The following is a 14,917-nucleotide window of genomic DNA, read 5'->3' on the forward strand; positions in this document are numbered from 1 at the left end:
TTTTTGTTTTGTTTTGTTTTGTTTCTTTTAACAATAAGCTCGAGCAACATTGTACGCTCTTATCGAAACGTTAATTTGTTATCCGATTATCAATGAGACTCGACCATTGATATAGATTATTATTTGATGATTTATTTAATTCACTTACAGATTTCATTCTCTTTTATTTTCTATTCTTTATGTATTTTTCATTATATATATTATATTTTCGTTTATTGTTTCGATGTAATTTTTATTTCGAACATTCACGGTAACTATATTTCATAATCCATATCCAAAAGGATATACAAACTGTCAACGTTTTTTCCATTTTCAAATTCCAGATATTAGCTTGCTTGAACAATTCGCGAACATATGGGTATTATTTAAAGTATACTCAACACGAATATCGTGTTCTAGTGATAGTATGTATAGTTAAAATAACATATATATATATATATATATATATATATATATATATGTATATGTATATATACGTATATATATATAAAAATGTGTATAAAAATTCAAAGAGATAAAGATGAGATACCGATGACACGTAACCGGATATTCTATGTTTGAAAATGATTCAGAAAATGTGTTATCGTGTTCTAACATAAATAGTATCTTTGAAAATCTATGAATTAAAATGTAATAAATGTTTATTCCCGTTTACTGATTATAGAAAATCTGAAATCAAAAGCTTCGCCGAGATTCGTTGTTATCAGGAGGTTAAACGTAATAGTTGTTGAATAATGATAATATACAGAATGAATTTTTTTTCTTTTCTTTTCTATTTTTTTTTTCTTTTTTTTTTTTTTTTTTTTTAACGAACGTGCATATCACTGAAGATGAGTTTGCAATAAATTAACGAGATTTCATAAAATAATGTAATGAACGTGGTTCATTAGAGAAATAGTATTTATTGCAATTCATAATAAGATTGCCGCATTCATTTCAATATGTTATTAAAAGTCTTTTATACAATTAGCATTATTAAATGTTAATTTTTACGTAAGACAATTATCATTTATTATTGACGTTAGATCGAATGCAAGCAATAAATTCAATGATGACTTGATTTATACTACGTTATTTTGTTTCGTAGGCTATACTTTCGATTTGTGAAAGTAAATGCTACCAAATCGTTTCCACGAAGAATCTCTCGAAATCACGAAGGTGTAAATTATAATTCGAAAGCGAAATGACGAAACTAATAATTTTCTGCTCGTACATGCATATATGACTATCTACGTAGTTCATTTCGATAATCGATATATCTAAAATTATAAATCGACGCTAAAACTAAATTACAATTCGATTTAATACATCATGTTATAATAATTCGACGAATTTTATCATTAAAGAAATGTCTGACCACTTTGAGATTAATTTTTGTACAATCGGTATTATTCATTGAGATATCAGGTAAATACATATATTGGTCAATACGGAGAAGATATCACTTCCGTAGACAAACACATATGTACATAAACACTTATATATATATATATATATATATATATATATATATATTCGCCGTAATACGCGCGTGTAAGTAATTGTTTATTGTTTTATCCTATATTTTAATTCGTATGAATCAGCCGCATCATCAGACCATCCTAACATATATTTCCATTTTCATTTGAAATATATGTTAGAAATATAGAAACTGAAACGTTGTTCTCGATCGATTGATTACGTCAAACTATCTACAATGGAAAATCGAATGGACCGCGAAATATAATACATTATTTATTTTTAATTATAAGAATGACTCGCGTTCCCACGAATAATTGTCGATAAACGAGGTTCATAAGTAAACACACTCGAGTAAAGAACGTAAGTATGTATCTACGTTTTTCTACGTGAAAATCCTTTCGCATCTACGTCATTCGATGCGTTCAAAGAAGAAAAAAATACCTTCTCTCCGTACAACAGAGACCCAGAGAATCAACTGTCGAGATAAAACTTGTAAAAGGAAAAAGTTCGTAGGGGAAATTTACAAGGGAATATAAAGTCTAGGGTGATTAAAAAATTAATTACATTGATTATTACATTCGTCATCGACGCATTCTTTTCGTACCAGAGACATTAAAGAATATGAAGAAGAAGAAGACAAAAAAAAAACCCTAAAGATAGACAAAGCCTTGTTTTGTTATAACATAAGGAATAAGATCCTTGTCTTTTATAATGATTACGCTTATAGATAATAGATTATAATCAATTATTTTCCTATACCGACTAATCGGTATTGTCATATTTCTATATATATATTTCTTATTCTCGATGATGTAAACGAATACAGTCATTAAATGATAAACACCTTACTTTATCAATTAATATTATTTAATCATTGAAAGAGAGCAAATTTTTCTTTTTCATGAAAATCATCGAAAGATAAAGTTTGGTGTTATCATATTGATAATCGATAGATGATGACGAAGATGACGAATCGTTGTATTTCCCCCCCAAAAAAAAAGGATCGGAGTCCAGTATGGTTGGATAAAGGTGAGGGAGGATCCCGAGTGGAGGCGAGTGGGGGATGGCATTGACGAAGGGGAAGGAGGGGGCGCTTACTCTGCTTCGAGTATATATGCTCGAACCGAGTGACGGTATGCTACAGTTCAACTAGACAAAAGCAGCAAGGAGAAGGGGCACTAGCGCGTTAAAGACAATAGAAAAAGAATTGACTTGATTTACGGATTGCGACATTAATTTAATCGTTTTCTCTTATATTTTCCTTATCTTCTGTCCTTTTTTCTTTTTTACTTTTCTTCTTTTTTTTTTTCTTTTACCTCTTCTTAATATACCTTTTATCATTCGTGAACGAAAAATCGTGAAGGAAAAATCGTGAAGGAAAAATTCGTTGAAAAAGACAAGAAAAAAAAAAGAAAAGAAATAAATAAATAAAAAGTAAAAAGAAATAAAACGAAGAAGAAAATAAATTCTTTTGACGAAAGTTCGAGTGTTCTTTTATCAAATTTCTTTCAAGGAAAAATGACGAAATACGAAATGTGTGTTAAATCGCGTCCACTGATGACTCTTCTGATCGTCAGTGTTCTCATGACGGTTTTGATACCCAAACCAACCGAAGCCAGACCTTCCGGTATCATCAGGTAAGCTTCAAACAAAGATCTTCTTTTGCAATAAATTTTTATTTAAAAAATTTTTTTGTTAATTATTCTTTTTTTCATTTACTTAAAAATTACTCGTACTGAATAATATCGTCATGGAAGGACGATAACAATTCTTTTTTCCGATATTGTCGATATTATAGAACATATGCTGGAATGATTAGCTCGACGATTAGATATCGTTCCTTCTTTCCTCTTTTTGTCTTTCCAAATGAAAAATACAAAATTTCACGGTGAGAATAATTTTCAATTAAAGAAAGTAAAAAAGTATTCAAACGAGGTTAGAACGGTGAATAGGACGAAATATATAATTGATCGACGTAACGAAGAGAATAATAAAACCATACGAATTTCTATGAGAATATGGATTGTCGTTTAGTGCGTCGAATTTCGAAAAAAAGAAAAGAGAAAAAAGAAAAAAAGAAAGAAAGAAAGAAAGAAAGAAAAAGAAATTTACTTAGCGCGAAACTATGACGACATTTCTTTAAAATTTTCTCTACGTTAGAACGGATATTATGCGTTCGAACGTTTTATATTACGATTTATTTAACGAAGTGCAGTCACGTGACTGTTGTTCGTGAATCGTTTTTGCAAATAAATGTATATTTATAGTACAAGGCGGTGATAGATTGAATCGCGAAGTGCGTGGCAATGGCCGCTTGCGAAACGGCCTGAAAAATCCTCGAGAAAGGCTAAAGACGTTTGTGCAAAGGCCATATATAAGAAAGGCAGGAAAATCTTGCAAGTTATTTAGATAAAGATAGTTCGACGTATAACATAGGTTAGTCATTTTCTCACGATTATTTCTATGTCATAAGTTCCTTTAAAGTCGGTGAAAGCGGTGAAAATCTATATAGAAAAAGAAATAACGTGATGCTTCTAATGTCAGATTTTAATGATAATTAGCGATGTATGAGTTATTAACGTTACCCAACTCTTACATACGGTCTAAGTTTCATCAAAGGAAAATAGATAAAATCTTATTCTTTATATATATATATATATATTTTTTTTTTTCGATTACAGTAGACGCAAGAGAGTCTCAGATCAGAGGCTTGCCGAATTGGAAACGTTATTGGGATTATCAAAGATGAAGGGCAAGATAATAACGATACCTATTGCATTTGGCGTTGTCGATCCTGCGAAAATGTAAGTTTTCTTATCTTTCCTACACATATATATATATAGCAATTAGACACGTTGGGATATAATACTTCGTAAACGATTTCAATTGAGTCGTGTTCGTATAGAAAAGAAAGGTGAGATCTTGCTCGTGCAAGAACTATTTCAGGTTGCACGATCTTGTCTTTCCCCTTCTCTTTTTCTAATACAAAAATAATCTTGTTACTTATTGTTGCCTTGTCATCCATTATGATAACGTCTCGCGTGCATCGACCGTGAGGATGACGTCATTGACGCAATTCGCATTCGCAATTCTCGAAGATCGTTTATTTTTTCGACGAATTATTATCTCTATTATTCAACAAGATAAATAATGATAACTATATTAATAGATCGAAATGATTAGATTTAGTATGTTCTCGGGAGATGTAAAATCTTTTTTAAATATCTCGTGAAGTCTTCTTCTTCTTATTATTCTTTTTCCTTTTTTCCTTTTTTTCTTTCTTTTTTTCCTTCTTCAAAACGCGTAACGAAGAAGAAACGAACAAGACGTAATTTTTTCGTTGATACAACGTGATTACACGAACGGAAGGATCTATTGCGTATGGTTTTTAGCAGGGGCTCGGTATGATCGTAATATACGTCTTGTCGTTGGGAGATTAGCGAAGCATGTTCCTAGGATTACCGTTGATCCTGCGGTCGCTACGTGTCCTCTGAGATTGTCAATGAAATATAAAGCAAAGGAGGACAATATCGTTGCGAAGGAAAAGCAAATGGGGCGGGGAGATCCTCGACAATCAGAAAGGACGATCTCTTTTTTCCTGTGTTAACGTTTATATGTACGTAGGCAACACATCTCTCTCTCTCTCTCTCTCTCTCTCTCTCTGTCTTTTTTCTATCTTTTGTTTCCATCTCTTTCTATCTCTGTTTATATCAAGCAAGGACACTACACTATCGATGACTTTACAACGTCTCACTAATTATCGAACACATAAACAACGATATCTTGTATATAATCGTGCTAAATTCTTTCTTTTGTCCTTCTGCTTCTTCTTCTTCCTCTCTCTTTTTCTTCTTTCTTTTTTTATTTTAACATGGTATGGTTATATAATACAGAAAAGGCGGACATAGAATTAAGGGTTAACGCGAAAGGGAGAAAATTAACGATACGAGGGGTAGGCGTCACGTTACGTGGAGAAAGGATAATGAGAATTAGTGTCTTACCAGCCAAATGACATTCTGAGACGTCTAAGGCACAACGCAAAACGAGTGATGAAGTATTTAACAAACTGATAACGCGTCTGTCTACGTGTAATGTATATCAACTGGAACTTTCTGCGAGAAAGGGTAAAAGAGAGTGTGAGAGAGAGAGAGAGAGAGAGAGACAGAAAGAGAGATAGAGAGAGGGAGAGAGGGAGAGAGAGAAAGATAAATGAGGAGGAGAAAAGATATAAGTAGGAGCCAGTAAATGGGCGAAGAAAATGCAGCTACCGGTAATGGAGTCTCTAACAGAGTTACCTCTCCTTCGAATACTCTCCGAACGTATTTCTATTCAACACCTATAACTCGTGGTATGCATTCACGAAAGAGAAAGAGAGAGAGAGAGAGAGAGAGAGAGAGAGAAAGAGAGAGGTAACATGAATTTGCTTATCCTATCGTTGGCATTCTTTTTCCAATATAAGACGCCTGAATATCACGATTTCATAATGAAATTACTTACTTTATACTAGAGAGAAAGAAAATAGATTGTACGCGCGTTTCTATTTATTCTATTACTACTACTACTACTACCACTACTTCTTCATTTATTTCTTCTCGTTTCCGCTTGATTTTTTCAATTCAATTGGTGAGGTCCGCAATTTCCCATAGATCTAACGTAGAATATTATATTGCATTTTTCATCAGGATAAAATGTCGACCAACTACTTCCTTTTATTTCATACTCGAAGAGATCGAGAAAATACGATTTTTCCCCCTCATGCGATATTATATCTTTCATCCGAAATAATAGACTTGTTTGATATTAACGTAAAAATTATGATATAATGGAAAAACGAAAAAACGAGTAAATTTAAAAAAAAAAAGAAGAAAAGAAGAAAAAACCAACAAATGATGAAGAAGAAGAAAAAAGAAAAAAAAAAAAAAAAAAACGAAAACCGGTCTATTTCGCTTGCGACATAAGTCTTTCTGTAGATTATAGGAATTTCACAATATATGTCTTCCGAAGATTGATGTCTTTTCTCTGGGTTTCGTGAATTTAATTCATCCGATATTGTCACATTTCCGGAGGAAATTAAATTATGTAGATATTATAAGAGAAGATTCCCATAATAATACGAAAGACGCATATACAAAAGAATGACGTATAAACATACCGTGTTACATCATACTTACATTATCACATTGATGATATTTTTTTTGTTTGATCTTTAAACTAGTACAACTCTGTCCTTTTTTTTTTTTTTCTTATTCTTTTATAAACCGCAAAAGGAAAAAAAAAAAAGAAAAGAAACAGGAAAAAGAAGAAAAAGAAAAGAAAAAAGGGAAAATAGAATGAAATAAAAAGAAGAATTTTAATTCCAACGTTGGATCTTTAATAAGTATGTAAAATCAGACACGTGTTTCTTGGCTCGACAAATTTCATTCATGAATTTCATTCGAGTTTAGAAATTTTTAACGATTGTATGATTGGGACGACCCCATCGCGAATATGTCATCTTCATTTTGCCGACACGAGAATTATGCGTGATCTTTTGCTCTCTGCCTCTCTCTCTCTCTCTCTCTCTCTCTCTCTCTCTCTCTTCTTCTACTGATGCCATAACATTCATTTTTATGCTGAAGAACACATTGACTGGTATCCGTTAATCTCGAACGTGTACGTCGGCATATAATATCGATATTCTTCGATATTATTATAAATCGTAGATATATAAATCATAGATATTAATTAAAAATATTCGTATAATATCGATTTATCTAGATTTCATTGATTGAATAACTTTTTTTTTTTTTTAATCATCATTCTTCATTGTTTTAAGGAAAAAAAAAAAAAGAGAGAGAGAGAGAGAGAGAAAAGCGATCGTTCGTAATCGTTTCATCGATAATCAATCACTAAATAATTATACGTCTCTTATATTCGCCAATTAGAATTGGAATGATTAATTACGCGATAAAACTGTTTGAACATTCGAATTAACAACTACATATGGCACGCGTTAAAGAAAGGGACTACTCGAATATTGTTAATTTTGTAACTTGATTAATTAATTAATTGTTTCTATTGTTTTCTTTTTGTTTCTATTTTTATTTCTTTTTTCTCTTTGAAGAGGTCGCAAGCGAAGATCTCCAACGGACGACAGTTCCAACAAATTGCGAGAGACTCTGCAAATAGACGGACGAGATTCGATTTTTCTCCCGGAAGAGAATAATGAGATTTTATCTCTCCCATTGGTAAGTTTTATCGCTTTCAAAGCAGTCCTTTACATTATACCCATCAATGTTATTCTTTAAATTTATCGAAAAATAATTCGCATAGAAAGGAAATCGATCATGTATTACATTGATAATGGAAGATCGTTAAATCTTCGTGAAGAAACGCAAATCGTTTATATTTGTCGTTTGTATAATTACGAGTTTCTTACGAGATTGCATGCGTAATCGAGCGATAATTAGTAGAAGATGAAAAAAAAAAAAAAGGAAAAGAAAAAAAAAACGAGAAAGAGAGAGAGAGAGAGAGAGGAATATGATCAAAAATAGAAAAATATTTGCACTTTGTTCCAATGAGTCGGAATAGTTAATTTGCGTTCTCGAATTGCAAGTACGATGTAAAATTTTTAGAACGAAGAAAATATATAGAACGCGGAAATGTGTGCTTGCCAATATAGTAAATAAATCGTGTGATCCTCTTCGACGGAGCTCGTCAATGAAATTATTCTTTTTCCTTCCGAGCCGACGAATAAACAATCGATAAAAAAAAAAAAAAAAAAAAAGGAAAAAGATTGAAAAAAAATAAAGTAATAAAATTATCATTTCGCGCTATTCCGAGTCGAAACGAATGATGATGATCGATTCGGACGAACGTTCATTATACGTTTTTTATTTATAGAAGGATGCAAGCGATCGACTAGAGAACGGGGGACAGTATTAGTCTAATTGGATGTTGCAATATCGATTGAAGGAGAAACAAAAATCGAAGCAATCGAGTGTAGCAAGAGAAGAAAGAAAGAAGGAGACGAAGAAGAAAAAAGAAGAAGAAGAAAAAGAAATGAGGAAAATAAGAAAGCTACTAGATCGTGAATCGCCTGAAACAGTATTACGGACCGTTCTCCGTCCGAACTTGATGCACTGAACTCTTTAATAAACTTAGAGCATAAATAATTAGCGACGAATACGACAATTGTTTAAGTCTCGTCGTGATACGTAATTGTAGTTGATAGTGACACGAGAAATGGATAAACGTGAATGAGTGAAAAAAAGGAAGGAGAAGAACCAGGAGGAGGAAGAGGAGGAGAAGGAGGAGGAGGAGGAGGAGGAAGAAGAATAAAATGGGAGAAAACCTGAAACAATCGTAACTTCCTAAAAAAAAAAAAAAGAGAAAAAAAATAAAAGGAAAAAAAAAAGAAAAAAAAAAGAAAAGAAAAAAAGAAAAACTACTATGCTCTTCCTTTTAAGTATTCGACATCTTAACAAAAACAGTATTCGATGCATTCGATATATATAAATATATATATATGTATGTATGTATGTGTGTATATATATATATATATATATACATTCTTTTTAAGTTATTTATTCTATTTATTGAATGATTTAATCGAATTAAAATAATTATTTATTGTTTGTTATATCATAATCAATTGCAATCTCAATCGATCTCTAGACTCGCTTTAATGTGAACACGTATCATACGACAGCACAAAGACACGAAAAGATACTTTCTGTGATAAAGATAATGAAGTCAAAATGCGAGGAGTGATAATCACGTGAACGTCTATATAAGATCTAAGAAGAAAGAAAAGAAAAGAAAAGAGAAAAAAAAAAAAAAAAAGAAAAGAAGAAAATAGAAAGAAAGAAAAAAATAAAAAAAAAAAGAAAAGAAAGAAAAAAAGAAAGGAATTATCGTTAATTCATTAAAAAAAACGTTCGTGATTCTTAATATAGTATATACAATGTCGTAATAAAATGTCATTATACCAGTTCGTATAAGCGATAAAGGAGATCAAAGAAATTATTCTTTATTTTAATCACAATTTAATTCACATTCCTTTACATATTTATTTATCTATATTATGTATTTATATATCACCTTCATTGCTCTTACAGTCGTCATTAATTATTGCGCTCTCATTCATAAAGATAAAATTAATTAAAATTACGCGCACTTTTCGAGTATATCGATATCATATTATCTCGATGTTATGTACTTTATTCTTACTAAGTAAATTATTTCATTAATTCTTATTATAATATATAAATGGATAATATAAATGTAGATGTTGACGTGTTAAATGTACGTGCGTGTGTTCAAAGGTTGATTGTTTTAGGAATTCTCTTTAAGGAACGTCAGAAAAATTTCGAATGTATTTTATCGATCGTATTCGGTGTGCTCTTCCCTTTCATCTAATACGTATTATTTATTTAAGATACTATATTTATATATATATAATAATAATTTATTTATTTTATTTATTTATTTATTTATTATTTTACGAAACGATCTATACGTAAAGACTACGGCGACTAAGCGTTCCAGTGAATAAATGTATTATCTTATTTATTAAGATTGAAATAATTTATTTGAGAGAAAAAAAAAAAAAATTAATTATTTTATTTTTCCTTTATGTTTCATGATAGAGCAAAAATAAAAATATAATTGTGTCTATGCATAGCCATAGTTGTATTTTGTATTTTCCTTTATAACGAAATACACCTTGAATTTCCTATCAAATTAAAAATATACCTTTCAGCTCCCTCTGTAAACGTTATTAAAAAATCATATTCCTTAACCGATAACAAGGAAACTCGTATTATTAATCTTAATTGATTTACTTAATTTTTTTGTTTGTGTTAAATGAATTATAAATAACGAAACCTTTTTTAACGCATTTTCAAAATTGACATCTAAACATTTATGCATAAAATATAATGTTCATCGGGCGAGATCATTGATTTTATTATAATTGACTTATAATAATTGATTAATAAGAAAGGTTATCATTGTTTTTGAATTGTACATTGATTATATTTTATCAAGGAGAGTAAAAAATGATAGACGTAAAAGGAAAGAACTTTTTTAAAAATGAATACCATCGCGAAACGATTCAAAATTTTGCAAAGCTTGGCACAACGACGCGACAAAGAATTGGAGAATAATGAAGGTACAGGGAAGAGAGATAGATAGATAGAGAAAGAGACAGAGAAAGAGAAAGAGAGAGAGAGAGAGAGAGAGAGAGAGGGAGGGAGAGAGAAAAAGAGAGAAAGAGGGAGTAAACAGATCCTGTCTGACTAAAAATGCTTTGAACTACTTGTGAACCAACAAGAAGTAGAGAAAAAGAAGGCGAAGTTCAACCCAAACTGAATTTGTTTTTTCTTAGGGGGAAAAAAGAAAAAAAAAAAAAAAATAAAGCTATTCCTCACGTATTGTCATTATCAAGAAGAAAATTATCATTTTCAAAGATATTGAAAAAATTTTTCGATAAATATATGATTTCTTATTGCGGAGACTGTATAAAAAAAGAAAAAAAAGAAAAAAATAAAAAAAGAAAAAGAAGCTGACGAAGTCAAGCAGTCTAATTGTAAGAGGACGAAGATATAAAATGATCAAGAGAGAAACGGTTCGCGTGGCAGATCTTACATTTCGCAATTATAAACTGCGCAATAAGTTCTCTCTCTCTCTCTGTCTCTCTCTCTCTCTCTTTTTCTCTCTCTCTAGTTTCTTTAGTTCTCTCTCTTTCTCATTTGAACGTAACATATATCGTGATGGACCACTCTCCCTTGCACAATCTTTCATTTCCGTTCTAAGATCGTCTGTTACTATCAAACAGAAAGACTTTTCGGTTTATTTGATATTGCGCAGGTTTATCATAATAAAATAACGACTTGCGTTATGTAGTCCATTGTGAAATTTTCACGTACATATCTACCACGCCTTCTTCTCTCAATACGTCATTTCATATTATTTCTTATTATTTTCATATATACGTAATACGTATAATGATATATGTGATCTACTTACTTGTCTCTAGACAGTCAAAATGGCTACCTTCAAATTGGTAGTAAAGCCTTTATAACTAGACCTATAGAAATTAATTATAATGAATTGGATATATCTGAAGGATAAATAAATATAATCAGAAATTATTTATACGAAGGAAGGATGAATCAAGGATTAATTTTAAAAGTCCTTAATTTTTTAATTAAAAAATCATTTATTGCGGGAAAGCATAAAAACGCTTATAAAAAATCTGCTTAAGAAGATCGATTTATCATTACAGACACATACATATGTATATATATATATATATATATATATATATATATATATGTAGAGAGAGAGAGAGAGAGAGAGAGAGAGAGAGAGAGAGGGAGAGAGAAAGAGAGAAGAGGCACGCGTCCAGTGGAAACATATATATGAGTGATAAAAAAAACATCAATGGAGGGGATATATACATATTGTCGATAATATATACACACTGCCGAGGATGTCCGCTTTATGTTACAGTTTGACTTAAGACGAAATCGGTTCAGCTTCGAACTTTGTGTCAACTTAAACCGCGAGTTTTTGAGTTGCAAGATTTTTATAAAGTTTTGCTTTTTTATACTATATATATATATATATATATATATATTATATTTGTATACATATATATATATGTATATTTATTTTTTACATATTTTAATCGTAAATTACCAAACGTAAAAAGAAAAATAATAAGAAAAAAACACGATGGTCGCTATAAAAATCTCTATCTTCGTTTTATCGTTGGTCCTCTTTGAAGCTGTTAACGGCGAACGAATCAGGTAGATTTTTTATTAATTTCTATTATATAATCCTTATTATATCCCTTACAAATGCAGCATTATACAACCCCTTTAAAAATACTAAAATTATAAAAATACTAAAAATATTAAAAATAATATCCTTACGTAAGAAAAAAACAAAAAAAGAGATAAAGGATATTTTAAATATTCGATAATTTATAACTAACGTATTAGTCTTAAAAATAAGTTCTGTCTTTGTAATTAGATATTGCATTTAGATCAAGTTTATTACACAAAACTTGCAAAAGTTACATCAGAATGTTATCTCGTTTTTCTGTCCCTCATGAATATTTAATTGAAATTCATTAAATATATCAGAAGCCGTAAGACGACATATCTTTGTTAACTAACATTTTTTTCTTTTTTTTTTTTTTTTTTTTTTTTTTTTTCGTATTCTCGATAGAATTGCGGATTATAAAGAAAATGACTCGAACATCGAAATGTCGCTAACTAAAGGGGATAATGAAAGATCGAATTTACTATTGAAGTAAGTATAATATATCTACATATCATACTATTTTAATCCTATGATAATCGTAATCGCGCGATATTCTTTTTCTTTTGGAAGAATATACAATTGAAAATTAATTTATAAAAAAGAAAAATCAATAAAAGAAAAAAGAAAAAAAAAAAGAAAAATCTCTGAAGTTTCATTAACGATTGCAGACGTCTAAAACGCGTGTCCGATCAGAGATTGGCGGAGCTCGAGACACTTTACACCCTTAATAAAATAAATATCGTAACTTCTACTGGCCGATCTGCTTATATTAAAATAAATCCAGTATTGATGTAAGCATCTTTTACGAATATAAAAATTACTATTTATGTAATTACATTAGCATTGTTATAAATAATTTATTTGGGATACGTTGCAGAGGACGACGAAAACGAAGTACTCGTGAGAATCTTTACGAAACAAAAAGAATGGATCGACGTACAAACGAATCGATCAACGATGAAATCCTCATTAGGTATATATATTTTTTTTTTGTAAAATATATACATATCTTCTATTTATTTCAATTAAACGAAAAAAAAAAAAACCGCCGAACATTCGAGAATTTTCATGAATTGGATTATAAGAAATCGAAATAAATGTATATGCATTTGATTACGAATATTAAAGCTTAAATAATCGTCAAGTTCTACCTAATTTCAAGGAGTTTACGCTTCGCAGATAAGAACGCAATTACGTACGTCGTAAATTTGATATATACATATATATATATATATATATATATATATATATATACGACTCATGATGCAACCCAATCAGTGTATCTCCATTGATAATTCTCGATTACTGACTAGAACGATTCATATTCTTATGAACATTATCTGAGAGATGTTTCAATTAATATCATTAACATTTTATCTTATATCATTATCATTTGAATTAAGATTTGTAATCTCCATCTCCAAAGTATAAATTTGTATTTATGTCTATGTATGCATATACATATGTACTTATGCTTTCGCACATTTAGTTATCATAATAGTATATCATATTATATATTATGTATATATGCGTGTGTATATATATATATATATATATATATATATATATATGATACATATACATACATACACACGCACACACACACACATATGAATCGCTAAAGCATATTTCTAAATTATAATATTTCTTAATTTTATTTACAGATGATTTCATTTTGCAATTGAGGGACACTAAGAGAAATCGAGGAAAGGGACACTCCTCGATAGAATAAAAGGAATATATATATATATATTTTTATAGAATCGTCGGAAACGATCTATAATTATCTAACAAGCGGTATTAAATTTGGGACACCTGTGTTAAGGATCGAAGGGACACTTTTTTTATATAATTGTTATAAAAAAAGAACGCTTTACTAATTTATTTATTATATGCGAACTAATATTCATCCAACAATCACCTCACCTCCATTTTCCTTGCTCCCCACCCCCACCCTCTTTCTTCTACAGTATTTATAATAAATAACATAATTAAGTAATGAATGTAAGAACGAATGAAATGTAAATAAAAAGAAAAAGCTTAATGTAACATTAAAATTGTATCTAATTAACATCTTAAATTAAATGATTATCATTAAAGGAACTTTAATATAAAATTAATATATTTATATATTTAATATAAAACTCACCAAAAAGTATGGATGTGACGTGGTGATATCAAATATATCCATCCACGATGGAAAATTTGAAATTCGTAGCGTGAGAAATGGCGGACACATTTTTCGCGCGAAATACTTCCTTCGGAATTTGAACCATCGGATGACAAAATGGTGAAGCCGTTGATTTCTTCAATTGATTCCTTCTTTTCTTTATTCTCCATAGTCTTTGACACTTTAGGGTTATGCGTATGAATATCAAATCGATTGTATAAAAATGAATAAAAATATTAACAAGAACGATTGACATTCTTTTCATATGAAAAATTAACATTAAAGTATGAGATAAAGGTTACCGTATTTAATACGCGTTCACTCGAATGATTTTTATGATCTTTAAACGAATAATAAAACAAACGTTTCGAACTTGTACATTTCAATGAGTATATTCTTATTATTCAATTGATACGTATGAAACAATCGAAATATTTGTATGAACAAACGAAAATGATTAACAAAGAAATA

At 30.0% G+C, this 14,917-nt stretch overlaps 3 protein-coding genes across 4 annotated transcripts in view; 2 read left to right on the plus strand and 1 right to left on the minus strand.

The window, feature by feature from the left end:
• Nucleotides 1-14,707, minus strand: part of LOC124423197 (putative fatty acyl-CoA reductase CG5065) — a 32,872-nt gene extending 18,165 nt beyond the window's left edge. The window contains exon 1 of one of the 2 annotated variants that reach the window (XM_046960699.1): nucleotides 14,426-14,707. The gene's annotated coding sequence lies outside the window, so the exon portion shown is untranslated. Of the gene's footprint in view, nucleotides 1-5,462; nucleotides 7,185-14,425 lie in introns of those variants that run through there. The other variant, XM_046960701.1, reaches the window with a different exon arrangement.
• On the plus strand, nucleotides 2,596-10,018 carry LOC124423198. Its single transcript, XM_046960703.1, has 4 exons — nucleotides 2,596-3,098; nucleotides 4,143-4,265; nucleotides 7,565-7,688; nucleotides 8,344-10,018. Exons 1-4 carry the CDS (start codon nucleotides 2,980-2,982, stop codon nucleotides 8,383-8,385), a joined length of 408 nt encoding a protein of 135 aa, XP_046816659.1. The 5' UTR covers nucleotides 2,596-2,979; the 3' UTR covers nucleotides 8,386-10,018.
• On the plus strand, nucleotides 11,863-14,396 carry LOC124423199. The gene is made up of 5 exons (XM_046960704.1): nucleotides 11,863-12,257; nucleotides 12,682-12,765; nucleotides 12,945-13,067; nucleotides 13,154-13,249; nucleotides 13,941-14,396. The coding sequence occupies exons 1-5, from the start codon at nucleotides 12,184-12,186 to the stop codon at nucleotides 13,942-13,944; spliced, it is 381 nt and encodes a 126-aa protein (XP_046816660.1). The 5' UTR covers nucleotides 11,863-12,183; the 3' UTR covers nucleotides 13,945-14,396.
• Nucleotides 14,708-14,917: the final 210 nt, after the last annotated feature.

The sequence above is a fragment of the Vespa crabro genome, chromosome 3, assembly GCF_910589235.1.
Source record: "Vespa crabro chromosome 3, iyVesCrab1.2, whole genome shotgun sequence".
Lineage (NCBI taxonomy): Eukaryota > Metazoa > Arthropoda > Insecta > Hymenoptera > Vespidae > Vespa > Vespa crabro.

What these genes read in the sequence shown, in the direction of transcription:
- LOC124423199 (XM_046960704.1), top strand. Translation starts at nt 12,184, where the DNA reads ATGGTCGCTATAAAAATCTCTATCTTCGTTTTATCGTTGGTCCTCTTT. An exon ending in GTTAACGGCGAACGAATCAG is followed by an intron (nt 12,258 to 12,681) that starts GTAGATTTTTTA and finishes TATTCTCGATAG; the next exon opens with AATTGCGGATTATAAAGAAA. An exon ending in AGATCGAATTTACTATTGAA is followed by an intron (nt 12,766 to 12,944) that starts GTAAGTATAATA and finishes TAACGATTGCAG; the next exon opens with ACGTCTAAAACGCGTGTCCG.
- LOC124423198 (XM_046960703.1), top strand. Translation starts at nt 2,980, where the DNA reads ATGACGAAATACGAAATGTGTGTTAAATCGCGTCCACTGATGACTCTT. An exon ending in AGACCTTCCGGTATCATCAG is followed by an intron (nt 3,099 to 4,142) that starts GTAAGCTTCAAA and finishes TTTCGATTACAG; the next exon opens with TAGACGCAAGAGAGTCTCAG. An exon ending in AGATTTTATCTCTCCCATTG is followed by an intron (nt 7,689 to 8,343) that starts GTAAGTTTTATC and finishes TTTTATTTATAG; the next exon opens with AAGGATGCAAGCGATCGACT.